General features: G+C 45.1%; 1 protein-coding gene across 5 annotated transcripts; it reads left to right on the top strand.

The window, feature by feature from the left end:
- Positions 1-2,505: 2,505 nt before the first annotated feature.
- Positions 2,506-23,886, top strand: FOSL2 (FOS like 2, AP-1 transcription factor subunit). 5 transcript variants are annotated; one of them, XM_054022495.1, is made up of 4 exons: positions 2,506-3,444; positions 11,897-12,151; positions 16,194-16,301; positions 17,703-23,886. In XM_054022495.1, exons 1-4 carry the CDS (start codon positions 3,346-3,348, stop codon positions 18,210-18,212), a joined length of 972 nt encoding a protein of 323 aa, XP_053878470.1. In that variant the 5' UTR covers positions 2,506-3,345; the 3' UTR covers positions 18,213-23,886. The 5 variants fall into 5 exon arrangements, with proteins under 5 accessions (XP_053878470.1, XP_053878473.1, XP_053878471.1 ...); XM_054022498.1 differs by lacking the exon at positions 2,506-3,444 and adding an exon at positions 3,892-3,957; XM_054022496.1 differs by lacking the exon at positions 2,506-3,444 and adding an exon at positions 3,926-4,000.
- Positions 23,887-24,162: the final 276 nt, after the last annotated feature.

The raw sequence follows: 24,162 nt of genomic DNA, 5'->3' as shown, positions 1-24,162 counted from the left end.
GTGAAGACCACTGGGATTCCATGCATTTGTTTCATCATCAGCTGCTGAAAAACAAGTGGCTGAAACTCATTGTGTGCTCATTATTAGACTTCTAGATGTGTTCTCTTCTCAATTTAAAGGACAAGGAATACTGATTATGTATCTATATATTTTACTCTGACTTGGGGTTACGTTAACCATCTTTCTTACATTTTAAGGGCATCCATCATTTCTTGTTATTGTGCCACACCATTTGTTTCGATAATGAGAGACTAAAAACATTTGATCAGAGAAAAAACAGAGTTGCAAGGAAATCATGCAAAGGAGGACATCATAAATGTCTGATTTTTGTACCAGCAGTATAATGTTGCTGGGTGGTGTCCCTTAAATGTAACCTTTGTCCTGAGTTGTTCATACACTTGTGATTTATTTCCTTGATGTGCTCAACCTCACTGGGTGTGTGCGTTGGTTTGCACGTTTAAGGAGCCTATCTATGATCAATGCTTGAAGTGAAGGGAGACATGTCCTTGGTGCTCAGTTTATGCAGGAAGGAGGCCCACAAAAACGCCAAATGGATCCCCCTTTTCTGGTTACTCCTCAATAATATCTCCCACTCGAGATCTTTTTTCACCCAGGTTCATCAAGAGCCTCCTGAAGACCAAACATTTTGCGTTTGGAATTCTCCAGATGATCTGTCGTTTCAAAGACATTTCCTAGGGGAAAATTGCCCCTCTGCGCACGGACCCCCTACAAGGACTTCATCCCCCCCTGTAACTACTCAGCTGGAGCACTGGAGCTGATCTTTGGTCATGCCTCTCTTGCCTGCAGCTCCCTCCCGGGGAGCTGTCATCACCACAGCTACGCTGCGTGCCGGGCTGCAGCTGCTAACGCAAAGGCTTGTAGGTTGCATCAGCAAACAGCACAGATTCCATGATGCTCTAGATGCTGGGGTTATCCAGCAGCCGCTTTACTGGAAGCCGCGGGAGCAGAGGGAGTGATCGCTGCGTGCGGTGCGCCTCCCGGATCAGCCACCAGCCTCCCCTGCCTGCGCCCCTCCCAGGCATTACTGGAAGGGGTGGGCCCACTCAGCGGCAGGCTCTTGTGGGGAAGGGAGTAACGCTTTTGGCAGAGCTGCCACTTGGCGGGGAACGAGGAGAGAAACACCCGTTGATGCCCAGGTGCTAGGGGCAGAAGAGGCGGGGACCGGCGCAGCCTGTTCTGCTTGGATCCCTCCTCCTGGGGTCGGGTCGCTGCTCGGGGGGACTTGGCTGCGGCTCTGTTGGCCGTGCTGTCCGGCTCGCTGCTCAGGGCACGGGAGCCCGCTGGGATGAGGGGAGAGCGGCCAGGGTGACCCATGGTCTGAGTTCTCTCCCCCCGCCCCCTCCGCACGTATTGCTGCGGCCCTCCTGCCTCCCACCAGGCAGCTGCGTTGACTCGTCCTGCTGGGAAGGGCTTGTGTAAACACAGCACGGAGCACGCCTGTTTCCAGCGGAAGGGACAGCGCCTCTCCAGAGTGTGCAGAGGGGTTTTACTCGTGGCCGGCCCCGGGGCGGGGGGAGCTCAGGATTAGGGTCTGAGCCGTAAGAGGGTGAGAGGGGAAATCCGCCTTTGGTACGGTGCCCCCCTTGCAGCCAACCCTCAAAGCAATGTCCCGGCGGAGTTCGGGGGAACGCTGGTGTTAAACCAGCGAGATCGATGCCTTGCACGGGAACGAAGGCAACAAATACGAACTGTTTCTCGCTGATCCTGCTCTAGGAAGAATCTCCCAGAGAACAGCAACCAGGGGAAACAGTGCCAATGAGCACTGCAGGCAGGGCTGCAAAGCCAGCCGCTGGATCCAGCTCTTCCCCCTCCCACCCCCTGCAAGGACAACTCTGGATCCAATTGCACACTCACGGGCTCCCCCCGCAAGGACAACTCTGGATCCAGTTGTACACACACACACACACCCACCCACCCCGTTGCAAGGATAACTCTAGATCCAATTACCCCCCCCCCCTCCCCGCGCACTGCAAAGCCAGCGCCGGGGTGATTCTGGATCCAGCCCCCGCCTGCCCCGGCATCACAGAGCCAGGTGCGCGTTCAAGAGGAACTCGGATCTCCGCTTCTCTCTCCCCTTTTCTGACCCGGTTCCCCTTTAAGCGGGGCCGATCTGGTGCGAGCGAGTAGGGAATCCCTCTCGGGCCGCGTCATCCTAACCAAGGAAACCCGCGCTGGCGTCGGATAACGCAAATGACCATCTTTGGCAACGTGCGGCAATGGAACAGACTAAAGGCCGCCAGTGAGTGGGGGGAAGGGGCGGGCTCTGCCCGTAACAAATCAAGCGCGCTGGGTCCCGGCTGCTCCCCCGCCGCCCTGGGGTTGGTGCCGTCTCGCCCTGAAGGGCTCTGAGATTGGTTTGCAGGCGGTGGGCTGGGTTTGGCCAAGTGGGATTAAGTGGGCGGGGTGATTTTCCCCCTCCCCCTGCCAGGTGGAAGACTCCCCTTTGCAAGGTGGGGTTTGGCGAGCTGGGAGTTTGACGTGTGTGACTCCACATGGTACAGCTCTCAGAGGAGGGGATGGATAATAAGAGTGTGGAGTTGAACTAATGCCATTGCACTGACTCATCCAGGGAGAGCAAAGGAGCTCAGAGAACAAGATACCAGAGAGACTCTCAGACAGAAAGGGGGGCAGGCGACAAGGGGGGAGAAGAGAGAGACTCACACGGGAGCAGAGACGGGCAGAGGCAGCAAGTGTAAAGATCAACAATTCAGGGAGTTTAAAAAGAAATCAAGAGGTTAAAGTCCTGGACTGAGTCATCCAGTCCAGTGAGAGCAGGGAACTGGCACTTTTATAAAGGATTTAATTAAATAGGAGGCAAAGAGCCTCTTGATTGAAAACTACAGAGCCAGATAAGCGTTGAAACCAGAACAAATATTCACAGGAAGTCTGAAGGAGGGCAATAGAGACGCGCGTTTTAAGTGTGTGTGTTTAGGTCTCTTTTTCCTCCCCTTTCTCTTCGGAGCAAATGTAACAGATTTTAAGACAGAAAGAAACTCTAAATCAAAGAGAGACGTCTCATTTACACTTCTTTTTGCGGCAAATTTTAAATCCACATTTTTTTCTGAGTGCACCAAAGACCTCTGGGACTAGAGAGAGTGGCTCTATTTTGTGAGGTGGTGAATATTATTTCCCCCCCAGTCTTGAGTGGAGGAAAAAGTTGAGGAAAGGGCTTTATTCTTAACTCTTTATTTAAAAAAAAAAACACATCTTTACGGAGTGCAGTTGGAAGGCTGAAAATAAAAATCAGGCGAGAGAGGCGGAGAAATAGAGCGTGTGTGTGAAGGAAAAAAACATTGTGTTTCTCTCCGGCTTCTACCTCGGATCATGTACCAGGACTATCCCGGGAACTTTGATACCTCCTCCAGGGGCAGCAGCGGCTCTCCAGGACACCCAGAGACTTACTCCAGCGGCACAGCACAACAGGTAGGAGCGGTCACAGGTACCTTGACATGCAACTGACATGATCAAAGCTTCCCTTCTCCTCCTCCTCCCCCCAATGCATCTTTATTTCTGATCATCTGAGCACCCTCTGCTGTGGCACCCAAGGACAGTAGGTAACACAATTCTGTCTTCCACTTTGCACACCAAGAGTTTTACTTTGAGACCGGGTCTCCGCTTCGGACAGGATTAAATAATATAGTGTGGCTGTGTATAACATCTGTGTGTATGTAATATCCTTGTTATATTGTGCTTTTGTGGGCCATTTTCCTGTAAGATACTTAAAAAAAAAATCTGCTTAACCAAATAGTAAAGTTCACTTGCCACACCCAGTCCACTTTCTGAGCGCCTTTATCAGACCTCTGCCTAGTTGGAGATTAGGGGAATAATAGGTGCTGCCTATCCTTTGGCACTCCGAGTCCATTTCGAGTCCACGCCTTAAAAGGAGGGGAAAAACAACTTCTGTCTTTGCAAGAGTTTGGGCGTTTTTGTGTGAGTGTAAGTAATGAGGAATCTAATCTACGGATTTACAGGACGCCAGGTCAGGAGAGAAAAGCAACGTTTAATCGCCAGTGCAGCTAAGTGTCTAGTGTGTGTGTGTGTGTGTGTGTAAGTGTTGCTTTATATTTCCTCCTGAAACTACCGTCTCAAGCGATCCAGTTGCTGTCAGCGGGGTCTGTGCTGAAAACACACACCCTAGTGCTGCCGCCGCCGCAACATTACTGGGTCAGTCACTCATCGTGGGTTCTGCTGTCCTCTGCTGGAGTTAATTTGGGCTGAAAGAATCAACGTGTGTGTGTGTGAGAGAGCGAGAGCGGGAGACTGTAACGCATATACTTTCGTTTTATGCCAGTTTGGGAATTGGAGGCTGTGTGTGTGTGTGTGGATTCCTCATGGATTTCCTAGTGGGAGTAGTTACAAAAAAAGAGAGTGTATTAAAATGACTTTCAACCAATTTGTCTCTGTGTATGGAAATGTGTATGTGTTTATATATAAATACATGCAGTATGTTGTGCATATACTATATGACTGCTGCTCTGCACCTTATGTGCATATTTGAGTGTATGCAATGAATTTGCATCACTACTTCTTATATGAAATGTTTCACAGTGCCAAAAATATCAACTCTTACTCTGCTATCCACTAAAATAGTGTTCTTTTCTATACTTATCCCATGTGCTAGCTGAGCATACCTACAGACATGGCAGATGTCATCAAACAGGCACTGAAGACTTGGAAGTCAGAATCCCTGACTTTATTTATTTATCCTTGGAAAGTGAAGGGAATGCGATGTAACCTGAAATACTGCCAGTTCTGTAGGAATTCAACCAAACATTCAACCCAAATGAAATGGTGCTAGCGACTACTGTTTACATTTGTGTTTCAAAAAGCCATCTATTATCGGTGACATTTCAGAATCTTGATGGGAGACAGGACACCAGGAAATAGGGTCTGCTCCTGACATCCCTAGGCAGCTTGCCTGAGTAAGAAGTGTAGAGGTGGGTCCTTGATCTTTACACAAGAGTATCACACCTTAATCTCATCAGTCTGCTTTCAGATTGCTCCCAAAGCCTGTAGATAAGAGATGAATTTCTAAGTAGACCAATACTTTTAAGACTAAGGTGGGAATGCTCCAAGAAAGAGGTGCTCCTCGCTCCTCTGCTTCACAAACTTTCCTAGAAAAGAAGACTTTCTGTTTTCTGCTCAGATAACTCAGATTGTATCACTGAACACAAACCTGGTATCTCGCTCCAATTCCTATAGGTAGGCAAATACAATCAAGGGGCTCAGACTCTTAAAAATAATAGTAATAATAATAAAATGAAAATTTGGAAGAACATTACAGGGTCTTTGGGTCACAGTTCTACCTGGAGCTTTTCCCCTACCTCATTGAAGTAGTATCCCCTTTTTTAGTGTAAAAACACTGAAAGGAAGAAAGAATGGTTTAAAAAAAAAATCCATCCACCCATAGGGAGAGGATAATCATTGGCTAAGCAGAAAGCAAGTGTTGGCTAATTCACAGCCTGGTGTAATATGCACATAGATTTTACAATTAATAATAGTATGGAAATCTTACTTTATTTGGTACCTTTCAGCAATAATAGTTTACATCTGCCTTTCATGCTAAGGAATTTTCAAGTTAATTTACTAAAAAATAATAAAATCTGTGAAGCTCTCTCCTGTCTTGTTTTATAGTTAGACACTCTTCCCTCCCCCATTCTTCTCCCAAGTAGACAAGCTGTTTTGTGAGCTGAACCAAAACAGCATTACTTCCTTGACATCTATATGCTATTACTTTAATAGGTCCTGTGATACTCAGTCTCGAGGTCCTTTATTGCAAGGGAGTTAAAATATACGGAATCTTTTTAAGTAGACTTTATTTGATTTGGAAGGTGTTTAAATATTTTCAGTAGAGTGTGCCTCCCTCCCACCCCCCTTTTAATAGTGTCTGTCTGTGAGGATGGAATGTGTTTTTATATCAGCAAGGCTTTCTACGTACCTAGGGAGTGATATTTTTGCTTTCTTCTGGTATTCAGACATTCCTCAGCTCACTGATTGCTGCTTGTTGGTATTTACTGTTCAGTTTTCCTGGTCTCTTGACCCTCAGAATGCAAGCTCTTACAGAGCTCATGGGATCTAGTTACATTTTTGAGATAACTTTTCTTGTTGTAAGCTTCTGGTCTTGAATAATATTGGAACTAGAAGAATGAAAGATATTTCCTGTTGAAGTTGCGTGACTACATGAACTTAAAGGCTGACTTTTTTTTTTTTGGTTTTTTTTGCAATGGGCCTTTTTCCTTTTAGTTTTCCTAGGAAAACACTTCAAAAAGGCTTATGGGCCTGCATAAACTAAATCCATGGCTTCTGTGGAAAGCATTACGCAATCGGGCCAGTTACACAAACCTAGGTTATTTCATAACTTGTTTACATCAGCTGGCCTTCTCTCTCACTCTCTTCTTTCTCTCTCCCTCTTTTTTTCCCACCAGGGTTGCTTCATCTCCCCTCCTACTCCCCCCTCCCCATTATTATTATTTCTTGCATAATTTGTACAAATTAACTGGAAGAGTGGGAGACGCATCAAGAAGTCATAGGATCATTTTTTTTAAATATCGCCCTATGTTAAGCTTTGCCAACAGTGCCAGCCTGTGACATTCCTCACATCAAAGAACTTTTACCAGAAATGACTCAAAAGTTTCCCAGCTCACTCCAAATGTACCTCGTTGGTGCCCTCTGTAGGATAATCCCAGTAGGAATGCTTCCAGGGATTGTAGTTTGGAATCAGATTATTCACTCCTTTTCAGTAAATGTGAGAAGGAGGGAGGAGAAAAGAGGGTGGGGGGAGAAGGGAATTGAGAAATTAAACATGCTTGGATAGCTTGGAGCTCTTGGTTTTTGTTTTTGTATGTTTCAAATTCAGATCAAGTGAATTTTGCAGAGGCTGTGACACATTGATCGGCTGCGTTGAATGTGTGAGTTAATGAAGTCTAAATGAAATGAGCTAGTTTTATTTTTTTCCCTTGTTATTTTTCTTTCAAACTGCTAGAGAGAGAGAGTGCGTGTGTGTGTGTTTCTAAGGTTACTATCTTAATAGGTCTTAGATCAGGACACTGGCTTAATAAGTACATAAGTGTTTTCTTTAAAAATCGGGGAGACTTCTCAAGATGCTTGAGTGTCTTCTTTCCCCTTGATCCTTGCAGATTTTGTAGATTAGGATCAAACAGAAGCCTCACCTCTGTTTTAGGAATTGGTCTGTTCCACTGATTCTGTACTGTGGAAATCAGCAGTTTAATTACCACATAAAATACACAACTTGCAAAGTTTTCTTTTGAGTCTTTCTTCTTCAGAAGCAAGAAAGGCTACATCAGTCACATGTTTCAGTGGAAATCGTCTTTCTGAGCCAAAACTTTGATGTCTTGTAACTGTTCTATCCTTACGGTGCAGCACTGGGACGTTTTGTAATGTTATATAAAATATTCTATTCCTAATAACAAATTTGCCATGTGGCGAACGTAGAATTTAATGAGGATAATATATTTGCTCTTTCAGACTGGAAGATTTCCTCCTACATATTATCCCACTGCAGTGCCTGACCTGCAAGGAAACTACTTGCAGGAGAAAAGCTTGCAATATTGGGCTGTTAATTTGTTATAGGATCATTGGGGTTGGAGGGGATCAACCTTTCTTGGGCTCATGGGCAACAGTGACTCACTTGGAACAGCATGGAAGCTCCCCATTAAGATGAGGAAAGGAAAGTGCAGTTCCATCAGCCTGAAATATCGCATGGTTGCTGGTATATATACAGGTCTTTGTGACCCACTGATCTAGCCCATCCCTCTGCATTTTGTGGCAAGATTTTATTCATTATCTTTGGACTGTCTGTGAAAGAGAGAGCATTGGAGGCCATTACCCAGTCCCATGTTTTAGATTATAATGGAAACAGACCTCAGCCCTTTTGTAGTGAAACAGTGGGAAAGCTAGAGGAACGTTTGTCTTTTACCAGGGAATGTGATGGTATCTTGATCTGCATGTTGCTTGGGGCCGTGCTAGGGCGATGGCTCTGCGGTGTTGCAGTGGGTTGTACGTTCCGGAGTGGGGTGTGGGGATCTAAAGTGTGCAGCATTACCATTTTACTGTTGCTAAACATTGTATATAGTGCCATGAATCTCCATCCCTTTGGTGTCTTGTTTCTGAAATCTAAATAAAACATACAACAACTAATCAGGAGAGGGTGGGTGTGGGGATTACTGCTGATGAGATGAATGCTGGAGGCTATAAAGTGAGATTTGAAGGAAGGGGGGCTAAGGGAGGGAGGACTTGGTGGCTGAGGGTAGGGAGAGTGTTCCAGGAATAAGGGCCAACATGATGGAAGGTTTGTGGGGAAAGGAGAAATAGAGCTGGGAAGAGCAGTGGAAGGACTAAGGGGAATGAGCTGAGATACAGGTGAGGGCAAGATTATGCAGGCCTGCTAGGCGAGGGGAAGAAATTGGCACCCAATGGACTTCAAAAGGAGGTGGAGGGGGGTCAGAGCCTTCCACTGAAAACTATGGTATCACAGTGGATTAGACCTGAAAGAATATTAGGCGCCTCGTAGGTAACCACTGTGGCATTCCAGTGGCAAAAGGCTTGGGGCTACTAGCCTTTTTGTAAGGGAAAGTGAATGGCAGTGAAGTGTCTGATTTGTAAAGCAGGTGAGTTGATCGAGATGGGAAGGAGAGAGTTGCCACCATGGGAATCATGGCCCCTCGAGCGCCAATCAGAATGTGGAGATGACCACGTTTACATGGAGTAGGTAATTGTGCGTTTGGCTTAGAGACCCAACATGAGTCAGAGTGGAGCGTCTTTTAAGACAGTCTTGTGATAGTGACACATCCTGTAATTAGTTAGATGGCGAAAGGAGAATAATAACGGAGGATTTTTACTGACACCTTTCGGAGTTGCCTGTCTCAGCAGAAATTTTCTGAAGCCATTTTAAGGGATTAGAAAGGAGGCTAGTGAAAAGGAGGACACATGTTCCGGCAGAAACTAGAGGTGTTTCCGTCTCCCTCTAAGCCTGTCATAGACCATTTTGTCTGGGCACAAAGGCTAATACCCTGGGTTTACAGATGGATGGTCCAAGGCTTTAGCACAATCCAGGGATGCAGTTAAAGCTCCATCTACAAGACAAAACCCTGCCTTAACCCTGTACAGATGCCTTTCTCTTGTTACTGGCCCCCTGAGCTGGTTGTGTTTGGCACTGTTACCACTGCCAAGAATAGGTGTGTTGAGAAGAACTGGATCCATGTGATTGCAAATCTAAGGGCGGTGACCTTTCCATTGACATAGGGCCTGATCTCCTAATGGATTGGGAGAAGTTAGTATCTGACCCTTCATCCAGATAATTTGGTGATTATTATAATTTTTATGACATGTCTGATGTGAACTACTTCCTGGTTATGAGGAGTTGAAGGTTAGGATGTATGTCACTGCAAGGGTCATTACCCTTAGGTTTGCAATAAACTCTCCTGAATGATAATTTTGCACATCTATAGTACTTTCCATACAGGGCTGTTAACACATTTTGCAATTGTTAATTTGGCCTCACAATATCCAGGTGAAGACAGTAAGAATAATTATTCCCCACTTTAAAGGGAGGGGGAACTGTAGCACAGAAAGGCGAAGATCACACAGGAAATCAGTAGCAGAGTTTGAAGTGGAACCCAGAGCTCCTGACTCTCACAGTTGTTCTTTAACTGCTAAACTAGCTCATGCTTCCTCTTTATGACCTTAATGTCCTGGTAATTTTTCCTCTATCTCATCCCAGCACTAATTACGCTATATAATGTGGCGACATGAAGACATCCTGTCCTGTAATACAAGCATAGCTTACCTTGTTGAAGAACTGGGGGAAGAGTGGGAAATATAGCTATTTTCAGCAAACTCCTTTATAGGAGTGATGAAGAAGCAGTACAGAAGTTTGCAGCTTCTTCAGACCTCTTGGGTCTACCAAATTAGTCAGGAGATCTCAGGAAAATGGCCTTTCTTGTGAGGTTTTGAGTACATCCAGTCCTTGTTAGATTCAGGACCCAAGGTTTTGGTGGGGCTTTTGCTGAAGGTTTGATATCAGGGGACAGGTTCATTTTTGCATTTCCTCCCTTAGCTGATTCACTCATTTCTTCTCCTAACTTTCCCCCTTAGTTTGGGGCTGTCTGATGCTTTAAATTAGAATTTTTCTGTGTTTTAAGTGGCTCTTTTGGGCCCAATTCTGGTTGCGTTGAAGTCATCGGGAATTTTGGCCAGTGTTACACACACAGAGTCCAATGGCTAAAGTTCTGGTCCCGTAAAAATCTGGGAAGTTATTTTTATAGGCCTTGATTTAGGAAAACTCTTAAGCACATGCTTAACTTCAAGATCATCCTTAATGCTTAAGTACTCTCGTGAATCGGGGTCATGGTGGTGGTGATTTCCCATCCCTCCAGTTTTGACTCCTGTGATATCATTTTATTGACCTAAGGATATGCATTTGCACAGGATCATTTCAAGGGCCACAAACTGTTGTTAGCTGATAGTTCTCACTTCTGGTCCTAAAAGTCTATTGTCACTTCTGTATTCAAAGTTCAGAATGTTGGTGCAAGACATGTCTTTAAAACCTAATCTCACCTTTGAGTGTCTCCTGAAAGGATCTCTTCCTAGACAAAAGCATTCTTTCTCTCTTGTGTCCCTCTCCTGGACACATCATTGTTTTCCTAGTTGTTTAGTGCCAGCATATTATCCAGGTGGATTTACTTAAGTCTGACCTAAACCAGGTGTTTTATGGAGGAGATCATTACCTATTGTCTTGGTTTTATTGCTGCCTTGTTTTGTCTAGACAATGCCAAGAGCTGCAAGGAACTTGTCCAATCTGAATCCTGAAACACATTTTATAGGCTGCATTTAAAATATGTATACATGCACATAACCGTCCCAGAGCTGGACTTTTCACATTATACCCTAGAACCTGTATGTGGTGAGCATGGTTCCACATAATGAAAGCCCTGAATTGTTGTGCTATGTCTCTGTTACCACTGCAATTCTCTATACAAACTTTCCATTCATAGAGCCATATCCTCTGGCCAAAGCTCCTGTGTTATATGGGCAGAACAGATCCCCTGTAAAAAGGTTCCACTAAACTGTACTTGGTGCTGGTGTTTATGGCTGAAGTTTCTCTTCCTTTTTTTCTGGATTGATGGAGAAGTATTTTTCTAGAAACTCCTCAATTCCCCTTTTAGACTTGGCCATGATTTGCTGTGTGGGGAAAATGCTCTATACAACACGCTTTGCACTGTTTGCAGGGAGGGGAAGTGTATTATGGGAAAGAGAGGAGATGTTTGGCAGGAGTGGGATTAGAGGGGAGAGGGAAGGGGTTGCTTTGGGATTGGGGATGGGGAAGAAGAAGTTGCTTGGCAGTGAGTCTCATTCAGGAGTGAAGTAAAACCAAACTGCACCAGAGCGGAATGGCATCAAGAGGCACAAATAATCATTGTGACAAGCGAAAAGGCCCTTCACTTCACACATCAGAACAGCATAGATCTTTCAACATGATAGGCTCCCACTGTGAGGCTTTTAGTTTTTGTTCAAATACCAGAAGGTGCACGGGGCGTGTGCTGTCTATGCAGGTGCTCTCCGCCCCATCCACTCCTCAGGAACAAGTGCAAACACAGGCTATTCTGCATGCAAACTAAATGGCATGTGTGGGGCAAGTGCCAGATGCTAAAGCCTGTTCTGCTGGTTGCCACACCATGTTGTCTGCTTGTGGAAAGGCGCAGCTCTCCATGCCATCTGTATATCGATGGGTCACTGAGTCCTGGTTCTGGTACCTACTTAAATTCTCCCAGTAAATCTCCTTCTCCACTTGTTTCTGCTTAGACATCAATATTGTGCATGTACTGACTTCTCTCTCCCTTTTTTTGTCTCCTTCTAGAAATTCCGGATAGATATGCCAGGATCAGGCAGTGCTTTTATCCCCACCATTAATGCCATAACAACCAGCCAAGACCTGCAGTGGATGGTCCAGCCCACCGTGATCACCTCCATGTCGAGTCCCTACTCTCGCTCACATCCCTACAGCCATCCTCTGCCCGGCCTGTCTTCAGTTGGTGGACATACAGCCCTTCAGAGACCTGGTGTCATTAAAACTATTGGGACCACAGTGGGCAGGAGGAGAAGAGATGAGCAGGTAACTATGGTGGATAGAATACCTCATCCTAACTTGCAAGCTAAGCAGGTTTGGGTATAGCTGGTGTTTGGATGGGCAACTGCAAGGCAACCTTAGGTGCTGCAAGTAATAGGGCTGGTGATTCGGCAGGTGGTGCTCTTGTCTGAAACTGACTGATACCCACCCCAGCTTGGTATTGTGTTGCTGGAAGGGCTTTCTTTTGGGTGATACCTAAAAACCCAAGGCCCTGACAACTTGTGGCTTTACAAGGATCCCATGGCACCTTTTGCAAGAGTAAGAGGGTTTTAATTCCTCTATGGCTGACTAAATTTTATTTGGCTAATTGTTTTGTCTCCCTAAAATTCCCCCCTCCTTGCATTTGTCAATGGGTAACATATTCTTCACTTCCTGTCCTCAATTTGATATGTGGTGTTATGGTGCTTTGTTAAATAGCTGCCAGGTTTCCCCTTCAGAGGTGGCTGCATTTTGGTGGTAGGTGAATTAATTCCTAGGGCCAGATCCTCAGGTGTGCCTGAACACTGCTTAGCATCCTGTGTGTGTGATGGGGAGATAGGTGGCTTTCAGCCACTCCCTCCGTTCTAGGAGTGCCAGTTAGAGTGGTTACAGTGACCCTTAAGGACTGTTCAATCAGCTCCAGATTTCTGGAGCACAGCACACTTTGATCACACTCCTTTCCATCCTGCCATCCGGGGCTGGCCCTTGCTTTATAAAGGCCTTTCAGGTCCCTCAGGAGATCGCGCGAAAGGAGGTAATTTTATTGCTGTGACATCATTACAAGTTGTAATTCAGCCAAGCTCCCTCAAAGGCTTCACAAGTCTGGGCCGATCTGTGGCTTCACATCAAAACCAGGTGAAACTCTGTAGTCTAGACTGGGTTTCAGTTTGAGTTTATTTGGCTGGGGCCTCAAATAGGAGAAAACCTCAGAACAGCTGAGTTTTACACAATCTGCTTAAAAAAAAAAAATACCAGGGGATTGGAGGAGGGAGGGCTGACCCTGCTGGAGTGCCACGCCATCCCTTCTCCTCTGGGCCAATTCCTTCCTCTTCCAGTGTGCGCCCCGACTAGCTGGTCCCACTCTGATTCCAGTGTTGTGTGCTGGAATGAGCATGAAACTAACCAGAACTGGGCCGTGGGAGGCTTTTACGGTGCAAACATATGCTTATTAAAAAGAGCCGTCTGTGTAGGGGGCGGCTGGAGATCTAAGTGTATTTCCTAGTGGGTAGGTGTCCACATCGCAAACCGAACAATGTCCGATCCCTTGGTGGCAGTCTGAGCAAGGACTGAATGATCTTGTAAACTGAGCTCGGTTTGTCCAGGGTTTTGCTGCTCAGAGGGACGTTGGCATGGCTGGTGTGGGCAAGCTTGGACTGCCACTGTTCACACTGTACCTGTTATGTGGATTAATAGCAGACTGCAGCCTCCAAGGCAGTCAAACCAGTGCCTGCCATTAGTGCAAAATTCACTTGTAAAGAAACTTTAAATAATCTGGATCGCCCTGTGTTACTCTGAAGCTGCACTTGTGCAGGCCTTTGCAGAGAAACGCAATGGGACGCTGCGTCTGGCCAGCGGATTAGATGGGTATTGCACAAGGTCTGTTTTTAATAAAACAATAAGCCCTGCTTTTACTTCCCCATCGTCCCTTTTGATTTTCAGTCTGACTATTTTAGCCTGTCTGTTTTTGAGATTTCAAAGGCAGGCAAGGGGTTAACATTGCTCATACTGAATGAAAATCCCCTTGGTGCAGAGGGCTAACACAGTTCCATTTTTAAGCCCTATTTTTATAAGCATATGTTTGCTCAAGAAGAGCCCAATCCTCCGTTAGGAGTAAAGAGGTGCATAGGTCTTGTGCTGGCCCCCTGCACGAGGGTGGCTTGCCCTCACTTGCACTGGGTCCAATGCTCTGTTGTCTAAAGTGGAGGAAAGCTGGCACTAGAACTAGAGAAATAATTAGCAACAAATAATTTATATGACAGACGTTACCTCTGCGTTCACAAATTGGCCGTGAAGAGCTCCCGATATCCTCCTATTTGATTGTTGTTTGACTTTATTTCCTGAAGAATGCCTGCCAGGAATTCCTGGCCTGTGGCTTGTTTGTGAGCGATTCATTGTGGGTCCTTCAGATTCAAGCTGTGCTGATTAGACGTATGCTGTGTTCGGTACCTGATGGGCTGAATGGGACTCCTAGCATCAGATTTCTGCTGTGGGGGTACATGAATCAAATTCAGAATTCATTTTCTGAGAATATTCTGTATTTGCTGAAAATAGGCTGTTTTGGTTAATGTTTCTGCCGGCAAACCCATCTACTAGCATATTCACGCAGAATTAATACAAAACTAGACTCCTTTAAAAACACCAAGGTCTGTTTCTATTTTTAGGCCCAGTTAATGTTGCACATGAAAATATTCTGTGCCAGCTCAGGGCCTGTCGTGGTTATTCATGGGACTTGTTAAAGTGGCAACCTGAGCCAGATCATTAACAGAACTGAAGTTACTGGGAAGAAAATTTTGGTTGGAAACGTGTTTCAGTGGGACTTGTGCTCCTAAATCCCATTGGTGCTTTTGAGAATCCCATCCATAGGCCCCAGGTCAGCTGACAATTTAAACATGTGCTTTAGGGCTCTGCTGAGCAGCGGCCATATAAACCGTATATATTGTATGCACTCACATACATGTACATTTTGCACACGCATGGATTTTTATTATGTGTAATCAAAATAAAAATCACAGACATGTATGAAGTTAATAAAAGACCACAAGCACAATGGGATCGGTGGGAGGGGGAACACACGCAGATTAAAATAAACTTCCTGAAATGGGAATGACTGCCACAAAATATATAAATAAATAAAAACCCAGAACAAAGTTAGACAGAATAAAAAAATCATAAAAAAGAACGGATATTGAAAACGATGACTAGCTTGTTCACAGCCCTGGAGGTTTTAAAACTGAAAGTTGTTAAAATGCTTCCATTATTTGTTGGCAGTTTACTTTTTTGCATTCGATCAACCTGGACGTTAACACCGGATTAGTCAGTTTCAGTTTTGTTTCTAATCAGTGGGACTGAGCCTTCCTGGGTTAAAGCTGCGGAGCAAGTCTGAAGTCAGTGGAGCTGTCTCGGTGCACGCCCATTGAGGATCTGGCCCAGTGTCACTCTTTGCTTCTCGTGTTCTAGTCATGAACCCTGCATGGGAGTGATCAAATCCAAACAAAAATCTAGTTTGCATTGGTATTTAAAAATGGTGGGCCAGCATCCTCAGCTGGTGGAAGTCTAGGTAGCAGCCTGGGGTTCATTCAGTGTGCGGGTTTACATCAGCCGAGGAGCTGGCCTGGTATCTATAACGATGGAAGCATTTCTGTTACTGTGAGATTTTTGCAAAGGTCCCAAAACCTAGATTTTTTTTTTGAGCCTGACTGGACTGGACATTGCTGGTCATCTGCTGCCCTTGAGTACTCTGGATTTACAACAGTGTCACTCCATGGGCTTCTGAGAGAACATAATCTGCCCCAGGGGTCTTTTTATGTTGCTGGATGGTTGCCTGCAGATACAGGAAGTACAGTGTGTTATCTTGGCTGGTGCTTGGAAATATGGGGTCAGATCCTAAGCTGGTGTAAATTAGCATAGTTCCATCGACTTCAATAAAGCTACTTTGATTTGCACCCGCTGAGGATCTGGTCCCTGACCTTCAGGTTAACGACTGTACTTGTGTGGAAAGATGCAGATATTTTGTTTCAAAAAAGAGGCGCTTACAACATCTTGCTCTGGTTTTGCTTAATGTGCCACCCACTGTCTGCTCGGTCTTGGCTGCAGATTCACTGTCCTCTTGCACAGTCCTGTTGCTCCCCTCTCTACTTTGACCCTCTTCATTATGGAGCCAATCCTAGGAGAGATGCTGAGCGCCTTCATCTTCCAGTGACCTCCCTGGGAGTTGAGTGTGTGCAGCACCTCTTTTCGTTCTGTGGTGAACTGTTGTTCACAAAGTGCAAGGAAGGATTTGCTCAGATCTTGTGGTTTGGTTTTGAGTTTTTTTGGTATGTGCCTACAGCTGTCACCTGAGGAAGAGGAGAAGCGAAGGATCCGGAGAGAGAGGAACAAGCTGGCAGCTGCTAAGTGTCGTAACAGGCGTCGAGAGCTAACAGAGAAACTCCAAGCGGTATGTACTCTGCACACATCTCTCCCCTCCTGGTTATACACCCCTTGGATCGCTCTAAACCATGCCTCTCCTCCTGCTGGTGGGTGACACATACGCTGCAAAGTTTGTACTGCGTTCCCTTTCAGTGGCTGGTTCAAGTCAGGCTAAAAAATCACTGCTTCCTACTGCTATCAGCTAGTGAAGTCGCTTTTAGCTCATGTGGTAGAGTTACATGCTGTGGTGCTCAATATACTGGGTTCAAAGCCTACTGATAATCTATGTGGGGAGTATTACACTTGCACCCATGTGCCCCTCCCCACACAACTCTCTTATTGTTTGCCCAAGTTATAAGCATATATAGTTGTTTCATTGTCACACCCTCCAAACCCCACCTCTTTTCAGTGCTTGATTATCAGTATAGATTTTTCCCTCTACATGATATGATTTGTTTGTGTTAATTCATGCTGCAGTAATTGAATAGGTTAAACCAATGACATTTCCCCTAGTGCAAATCCCAGTATACTCCAGAAGGATCTTTCTACAGTCCCCTGGAAAGGTAGGATGGTCCAGTGGTGTAAAATGGGATAACAGCTCTACCCTGCCTCAGAGGGGCATTATGAGGATAAAAACATTAAAGATGGTGAGGTGCTCAGATACAATAATAATGGGGGCCATACAAGTGCCTAAGATACTTGGTCTTTCATATGAGGACCAATACATCACTTGTTCTGCCCCAGAACCTAGTTGCCTACTGCAGTGATTAGGAGCCAGCTGGAATTTCCACAGGGGTCTCTTCACTTCAGAGTCATTGGTGCCTAAGTGGCTGGGATAACAGCAAAAGGGAACAGCTGGCTGGGGATGAGCATGGAACCAGGAATGGAAACTCAGTCCAGTGGAACCCCTTTACATTAGGCTAAATGCCTAAAGCAGTTTTGAGTGTTTTGAAATGTGCCAGGTGAAGCGGCGGTAACTTTCCCTTAACACGCAATGGCAGATTAGCCACAGGCACTACAGCAGTGGTGGAGGAAGGGCCATTCTGAGAATGGAATAGAGGCAGGCTTTTCTCTGTCGTTCACAACTTGTACTTCTGCACCCTGGACGCCATGCATCATTGCTTGTGATTCCCCTAATACCCATTCATTGCGGGTCCTTGCTCCAGTGGAGCGTGCCAGCAGTCTCTGAGGTCCCAGGGGTACATTGTTTGACTGGCTCTGAAAGAGTGTGTTTGGTACTGCCTAAGTGGTAGATCCCAAAGGGGTGCTGTGTTTCTTACTGCTCGTAGATCCCCTCTGAGAGGGGTATGCAGCATTTCTGCTCAGCTTCTCTCTGTGCTTAGCACATTCTGATAAGGTTCTGACTTTGCCCACCGCTCTCTCCCCTCGCGTAGCCTGTCATATTTATTTATTTCTCCTCGGTCTGCAGGAAACGGAGGAGCTGGAGGAAGAGAAATCAGTGCTGCAGAAGGAGATCGCTGAACTCCAGAAAGAGAAGGATAAGCTGGAGTTCATGCTGGTGGCTCATGGCCCTGTGTGCAAAATCAGCCCCGAGGAGCGTCGCACCCCACCATCTCACAGCCTCCAGACAGTCCGGACTGGAGTGAGTGGAGCAGTGGTGGTGAAGCAGGAGCCGGTGGAAGAAGAGATCCCATCCTCCTCTTTGGGCCTCGACAAAGCTCAGAGATCTGTCATTAAGCCCATCAGCATTGCAGGGGGGTTTTATGGGGAAGAGCCACTCAACACTCCCATTGTGGTGACCTCGACGCCTGCCATCACCCCTGGCACCTCCAACCTGGTCTTCACGTACCCCAGCGTGCTGGATCAGGAGTCTCCTCTCTCCCCTTCGGAGTCGTGCTCCAAAGCTCACCGGAGAAGTAGCAGCAGCGGTGACCAGTCCTCAGATTCCTTGAACTCTCCAACCCTGTTGGCCTTGTAACCCCCCTGTGTCCCTCATTTGCCAGTGCGTTACATCGCCACCCAGCACTGTGGGGGGGGAAACCTCCTCCACAAGATTAAAGACAGGCACAAGGGCGTTCAAGCACAAGGGCAGCAAGAGCAAAAGAAGGGGAAATGTGGCTCCAGGAGCCTCCTGGAGCAGGAAGAACAAGAACAAATGTAAACTCCATGGAAGCAGAAATGGTGATGGTGGAAATGACACACCCAGTCCATCTGGAGAAGGGAAGCTCCCCTCTGGAGGAGCTGCCTATGGAAACCCCTTCGTGTGTTTAATGGACTTGGGAAACACACTTGGCCAGGACTGGAGGCGAGCTGTAGAAAATCACTAGTCACCCCTTACCTTTGTGAACTGATCTGATTAGTTACTCTCTGTGCTTAGTTCATTTTGGTTCGTTGATCTCTCTCTCTGTTACTGATCCCATGACATTTCATCCAGTTGATATCCACTCTAAAGGCTTGTTATGATGTCGGGAGGAGCTGTGGGAAATTCTTGCTGTTGTCAAGATGGGAAGTGTTGGGAGGGGTCACAAATGCTTGGTCACAGGGGTGGCGCTTGTAAGTCAATAGCCCACAAGCTCAATGGCAAGGATGCCATGAACTGAGGGGAATATTTGTTTGGAGGAGTTGGAGGGTGTGAGATGGATATTTTCTCTTCCCCCTCCCCCCTGCTGCAAAGGCCAGGTTAACAGAATGTCTAGTAATGGGACCTGGAGTGGTGCCCTGGTAGCTGATAGGATACCAGAGTCCGTTTCCACTAGCCGGTGTCTTTGGCAGCATTTCTCCTGTAATTAGTGTTTGTCGAATCTGCTGCTGGACCCTTTGTTTCCTTCACCCTGGCTACCTGCCACCTTGGGCGCAATGCATCCTGCTCCTCCTCCTCAGAGTGCCTGACTCAGATGCTGATTCCACTCCATGGGCAAACCCTTCTTCCTCAGCCCGTATTTCCAGAACATATCACTGACGAGGAAGTGACATTCCAGTGCATCCAGGAAAGAGATTTACTAAGAACGAAAGGGTGAAGTTGCCTGGATGTTCTCTTGTCACCCAGGCAACAATGCAGTTTGCATCTCTGCTGTCTTTCCTTCTCTGTATCATTGCACCTTGATTCCTAGCCCCTGTTGTATTTTGCTACTTGCTGGGTTGGGGGATTTTTAATTCTGGTATTCAAGACAAGCAGAGCCTCTGCCCCTAACAGTGAGTCCTCTGTCTTCTCCTACACAGGGTCTCAGCTGACAGTGCAGAGTGCACACAATGGGCATGGCCATTTAAAATTAATGTTCGCCACTGAAAATAGTGATATGCTTAACCTCAACTCCTCTGGAGCCAAGTCCAACTCCTACTGAAGTCGATGGCACTTGCACGCCGTGCTCAGGTGCACCATTGGTTTTTCCAAGATTGAGTGCATGGATGTTGGGTCAGGCTCCTGGTGTAGTAGCCGAGAGTTGATTTCAGTGCATTCAAAGAGTATCTCCATTAGTCTAAGCTCGTTGAAGCTGCTGTGTCAGCATATCTAATTGGGTGTGGTATAATCTTTGGTTTATCAAGTGAAATCTGGGTATGCTCTGAATTAGGCTGGACTGTGGAGAAATCTTTGGTGCAATGTTCTATTTTAGGGCCCAATCCTGTGAGATGTTGAGCACCCTCGGGTCCTACTGCCTCTATTGGGATTTAACAGTACTCAGCACCTCAGAGGTTTGGGCTTTTACGTAGCAATCATGGATTCTATCAGACCCTCACTGTTATATCAGTTTTAAAGGGATACTGTCTGAATATAGGTTTTCTTTAAAACCAAACCAAACCCACATATTTACAAAACTTGCCAGGAACAGAAATGTTTTAGTGACTTGTTCATGAAACTGAAATTCATTGATTCTGTTTTTTCTTAATTATTTGACCATTCCTTACTTTATGCTAGTGCCAGAGACTCAAAACTGATTATAGACCAAAAGTAAAACTAACCAGTTAGTTTCATTGTCCTTAGTTGAAGTGCAAAACTTAACTGATTAATGGAAATAAAGGTAAATGATTTTAAACATTTTTCAATAAGTAGCCCAGAGAAGATTCTGTTTTTAATAATTTTTTTAGCTAGAAAGTGTCACTTCAAGATAAACTCTGGTTTCTGTCCTTTTTTGTTTGTTTGTTTGTTTTCTTCTCAGTTTACAAGATGTTCATTTAGGCTGATCTAAATCACAAATCTGGGGTCACTCAGTAACATTTCTCCTATGTTTCATTTCCACTCATGCAGGGCAGAAGATATTAACAAGCCGTGATTCCTAAACGCATGTAATTTCTCCCTGGGCCAGTTGACCTGACCCACTGTTCTGCAGGGACCTCCCTAGAATTAATTCATGATTAGCATACCCATTAAGAAGAACTGAGTAGGTACCTGTTTTCCCATCTTTCTGAGGATTACAAAACTGGTAGCGTGTGAGCAAAAGGCTCTTCTAAAGTCTCCTTAGTACCAAACTGAATCTGTGGTGTCTTGAAAAATAACTTGTCCCATCTTCTAATGTGACTTCAGGTGATGCTCACAATCCCATCAGCTATCTATTTGATTTGGGATCAGACAATCCTTTTCATTACTGTGGAGGGGTGGTGAGAAATCTGTCCAAGAGTGGAAGACCTGGCCAGCTTTTTTGAGCAATCAGGGTAGCAAAATAGAATGTTTCTGAAAGAAATTTTCAAGTGTCCTTTCCCCTGCCTATAAAACCCTCTTTTGCCAGCCATCAAGAGTTAGTCCCAGAAATGAGAAATTATCTTTTTTCACATCTGGATTGCTTTCTATAAGATGTCTCAAGTTTTTTTCCCCCCCTCCAGATATCACATCCTCTTCTGCTTAATTGGGCAAGTTTGGGCCCAAACTTAATTGGGCCTTCCTCTGCAGCATGTGGCCTGGGTCACTTGCAGGTTTAAGCTAGTGTAAATGGGGGGTTCTCTGTAACTTGAAGTCTTTACACCGCGATTTGAGACTTGAGTAACTCAGCCAGAGGTTAGGGGTCTATTACAGGAGTGGGCACGTGAGATTCTGTGGCCTGAAATGTGCCGGAGGTCAGATTAGATGATCATGATGGTCCCTTCGGACCTCAAAGTCTGAGTATTGGCCTGTGTCTGTCTCTCCTCCAAGCCATAGAATCCCACTCCTCATCTCTGTGACATGGGCATACATCCAAGGGAGAACCAGGCTCCTCTTTAGGCCTAGTTCATTGAGATGTTACTCAAAGGAGCCCCAGCCTCCTCCCTGGTGCTCACCTTCCTCCTGCCCTCACTGTTCCCCTGGTTTTGATCTTTCAGTGAGCACTTCAGAGCTGAGCCTGAGGTGACCCCTTAGGCCGTGCGTTTGTGACCGTTAGAAGCAGAGGAACCCTTTTCTAATATCTGAAAATACCTTGGACAACTTGTCAGTTGTGCCCGTTTTTATAGTTGTGTATCTTATAAATTAAAACAAACAGAAAACAAGAGGGGAAAATCCAGAAGCTCTGCAGCCTTTTCCATCTGCTTGCTTTGCACCCCTCCTTCAGAAACCCTTCAGGGAATCCCAGGTTAAGAACCTCTGTTGTTAGGCCACAGGGCTTGTGCATTCCACTTGAGTGGAGGCTTCTCAGGGCAGGTAATCTTGGCTTTGCTTACTCTGTTGCAAATCAGACACTGCATGACCTCTCTGCTGATGTGAGCTGGCTCTGGATTCATCTTTTACCGTTTCATCTGTCCTCTTTCAGATAATGACATGCTCCACCATTTTGCAACCAGGAATCTCCATGCATACCTGTGTCATGGTGCTTTCTAAATGTGCAGTGTCTTCAAATGTTCTCTTTGTGGCTGGGGACATATTGCAACTAGAGTCTGATCCAAAGGCTATGTAAATCCATGGGCATCTTTCCACTGACTTCAACAGGCTTTGGACCAGTCCTCCAGTGTCTGGCCCCAGCTCAGTACAGCACTTGAGCACATGTTTAAAGTGTGCATGCATCTGACGAAGTAGGTATTCACCCACGAAAGCTTATGCTCCAATATGTATGTTAGTCTATAAGGTGCCACAGGACTCTTTGTCATGTTTAAAGTAAATCACTCCTGAATTGGAGGAGCAGCAGCAAAGGAAACATAAATCAAAGGCAACATTCTTTCAACCTCCACATGCTTTTTCTCATGCTGATTTCACCCCCACTTCCCACCCCTCCCAGTTCTGGCATGGCCCCTATCTATTCCTTCCTCTTTGGTGAGGGGGCTGACTAAGTCTGAAAGCTGAGTGATAGGCCTGGGACCAACCTGCTGGGGGTCAATAGTTTGGGTTGTTGTTTTTTTTTTAATATTATTTAAATGATCTATTACATTCATCTGAACTCTTCATTTTGCTGCTTTCTGTATGTATGATCCACCTGGCCTTCATCCTAAAAAAGCCTAGTATCTCATTATTTATTGGCAGGCAAACATTTTGTGTCTGCTCCAACAGATCTGCCCACCATTAATTTAACATCCTCCCAACTCATGTTCCTGTTTTGGTTTGGTTTTTTCCAACTCTAAAGCAGAATTCTGAAATGTTTTAAAATAATAATTTCCACAGTGACCATTACAAGATCATTCTCGTCAGAAAGGCCAGATCAAATGCTTTAAGAAAGGAGGGAACAATTTACATTTTATTTCTTATTTATTTGTCATGTTTACATCTCTTTCTCTGTTCCAGACCTGGATATAATAATGAGAGCATTAAAAATACTTCATTTGTCTGGTTTTGCTGGTTAATAATGCTTTTTTCTTTACTTAAAAAGAAAAAAACAAGATTCCCGAATTATTTTTTTCTTGTCTGTATAAAATGTATAAAGAGATATTTGTTTCTAAAGATGCATTATCACTCCTTTGTGAACAGTAGCTGGAGCTGGGGACAAATCTCAGAGTACAAGATGATAATAAAAAAATCCTATCCTGTTCTACTTAATTGTTCTCACCGTATGATTAAAGGGTTATTCCACTTTCTTGTTTGTGGTTACTTGATATTAAAAATGTGTAGAAACTAGGTATCTGATTGTTTTTGCTCAATGAGAGGATAAAATGTTGTGTATATATTTAGATATACTGTGTAGTTCAAAGTAACATCAATAAGGGATAGTGCATCTTTATTAGAGCAATAAGTTACTAGTGTCAACTGAAGTCTACTTTAAGATCCTTGAAGAAAACGGCCTGATTCTGATTCCATTTGCATGTGTGTACATCAGGAGTAACTCCTCTGAAAAGGGAATAAGTGGAGTTACACTGGTATAAAACTGTTGAGAGAAATTGGAATCAGGCCCCCAAGATCATCCAAATCTGTGGAGATCTATGTATGTTTGGGGCACCATTATCTCTCCCCCTCCCTCCACCCAAAAAATTTAGATAATGATTTTTTTTTTCTTTTTGTCTGGGGTGTAATGATTCCTATCAAGAAGGTTTTTAAAGGCGACTGCTAAATTGGGACTCTTTGCTCATTTTGATCTTTGTATAGTTATTGCGATCATGGAAAATCTTGGCTCTGAAGCAATCTCTCTGGTGTTGTCTCTTTTCTGTTGTTATTTTACTGTAATACAGGCCTACAGTATTTGCACTAAAACAAAAAGCTTGTTAGAGAAAGCTTGCTGCTATGAAAGAAAGAACATATTAAAACAGTTTTGCTTTTACAATTTTAACTGAGTAGCATTTTATAGAATAAAATCAATTTAGATTGGAAAAGAAGAATGAAGTTTTTTTCCTCCCCCCCCCCCCCCTTCTTTTCATCCTCCTTTCTTTTCCTTCCATTTCTTCATGGTTTGTTCCTCCTCTCCCTCGGTGCTCAGTTGTAATGATTGCCTGTGTTGTTGACTATGCTGCTGGGAGTTATGACACTTGTAAATCCTGTTTTAATGACGTTGTGGACACATTTTGTATAACGAGAGCTAACTGGAGTTCTTCTCTCTGTTAATTGA

Source organism: Malaclemys terrapin, chromosome 3, assembly GCF_027887155.1.
Source record: "Malaclemys terrapin pileata isolate rMalTer1 chromosome 3, rMalTer1.hap1, whole genome shotgun sequence".
Taxonomy (NCBI): Eukaryota; Metazoa; Chordata; order Testudines; family Emydidae; genus Malaclemys; species Malaclemys terrapin.
The sequence above is the reverse complement of the archived record's forward strand: the minus strand, read 5'-3'. Positions and strand labels throughout refer to the sequence as shown.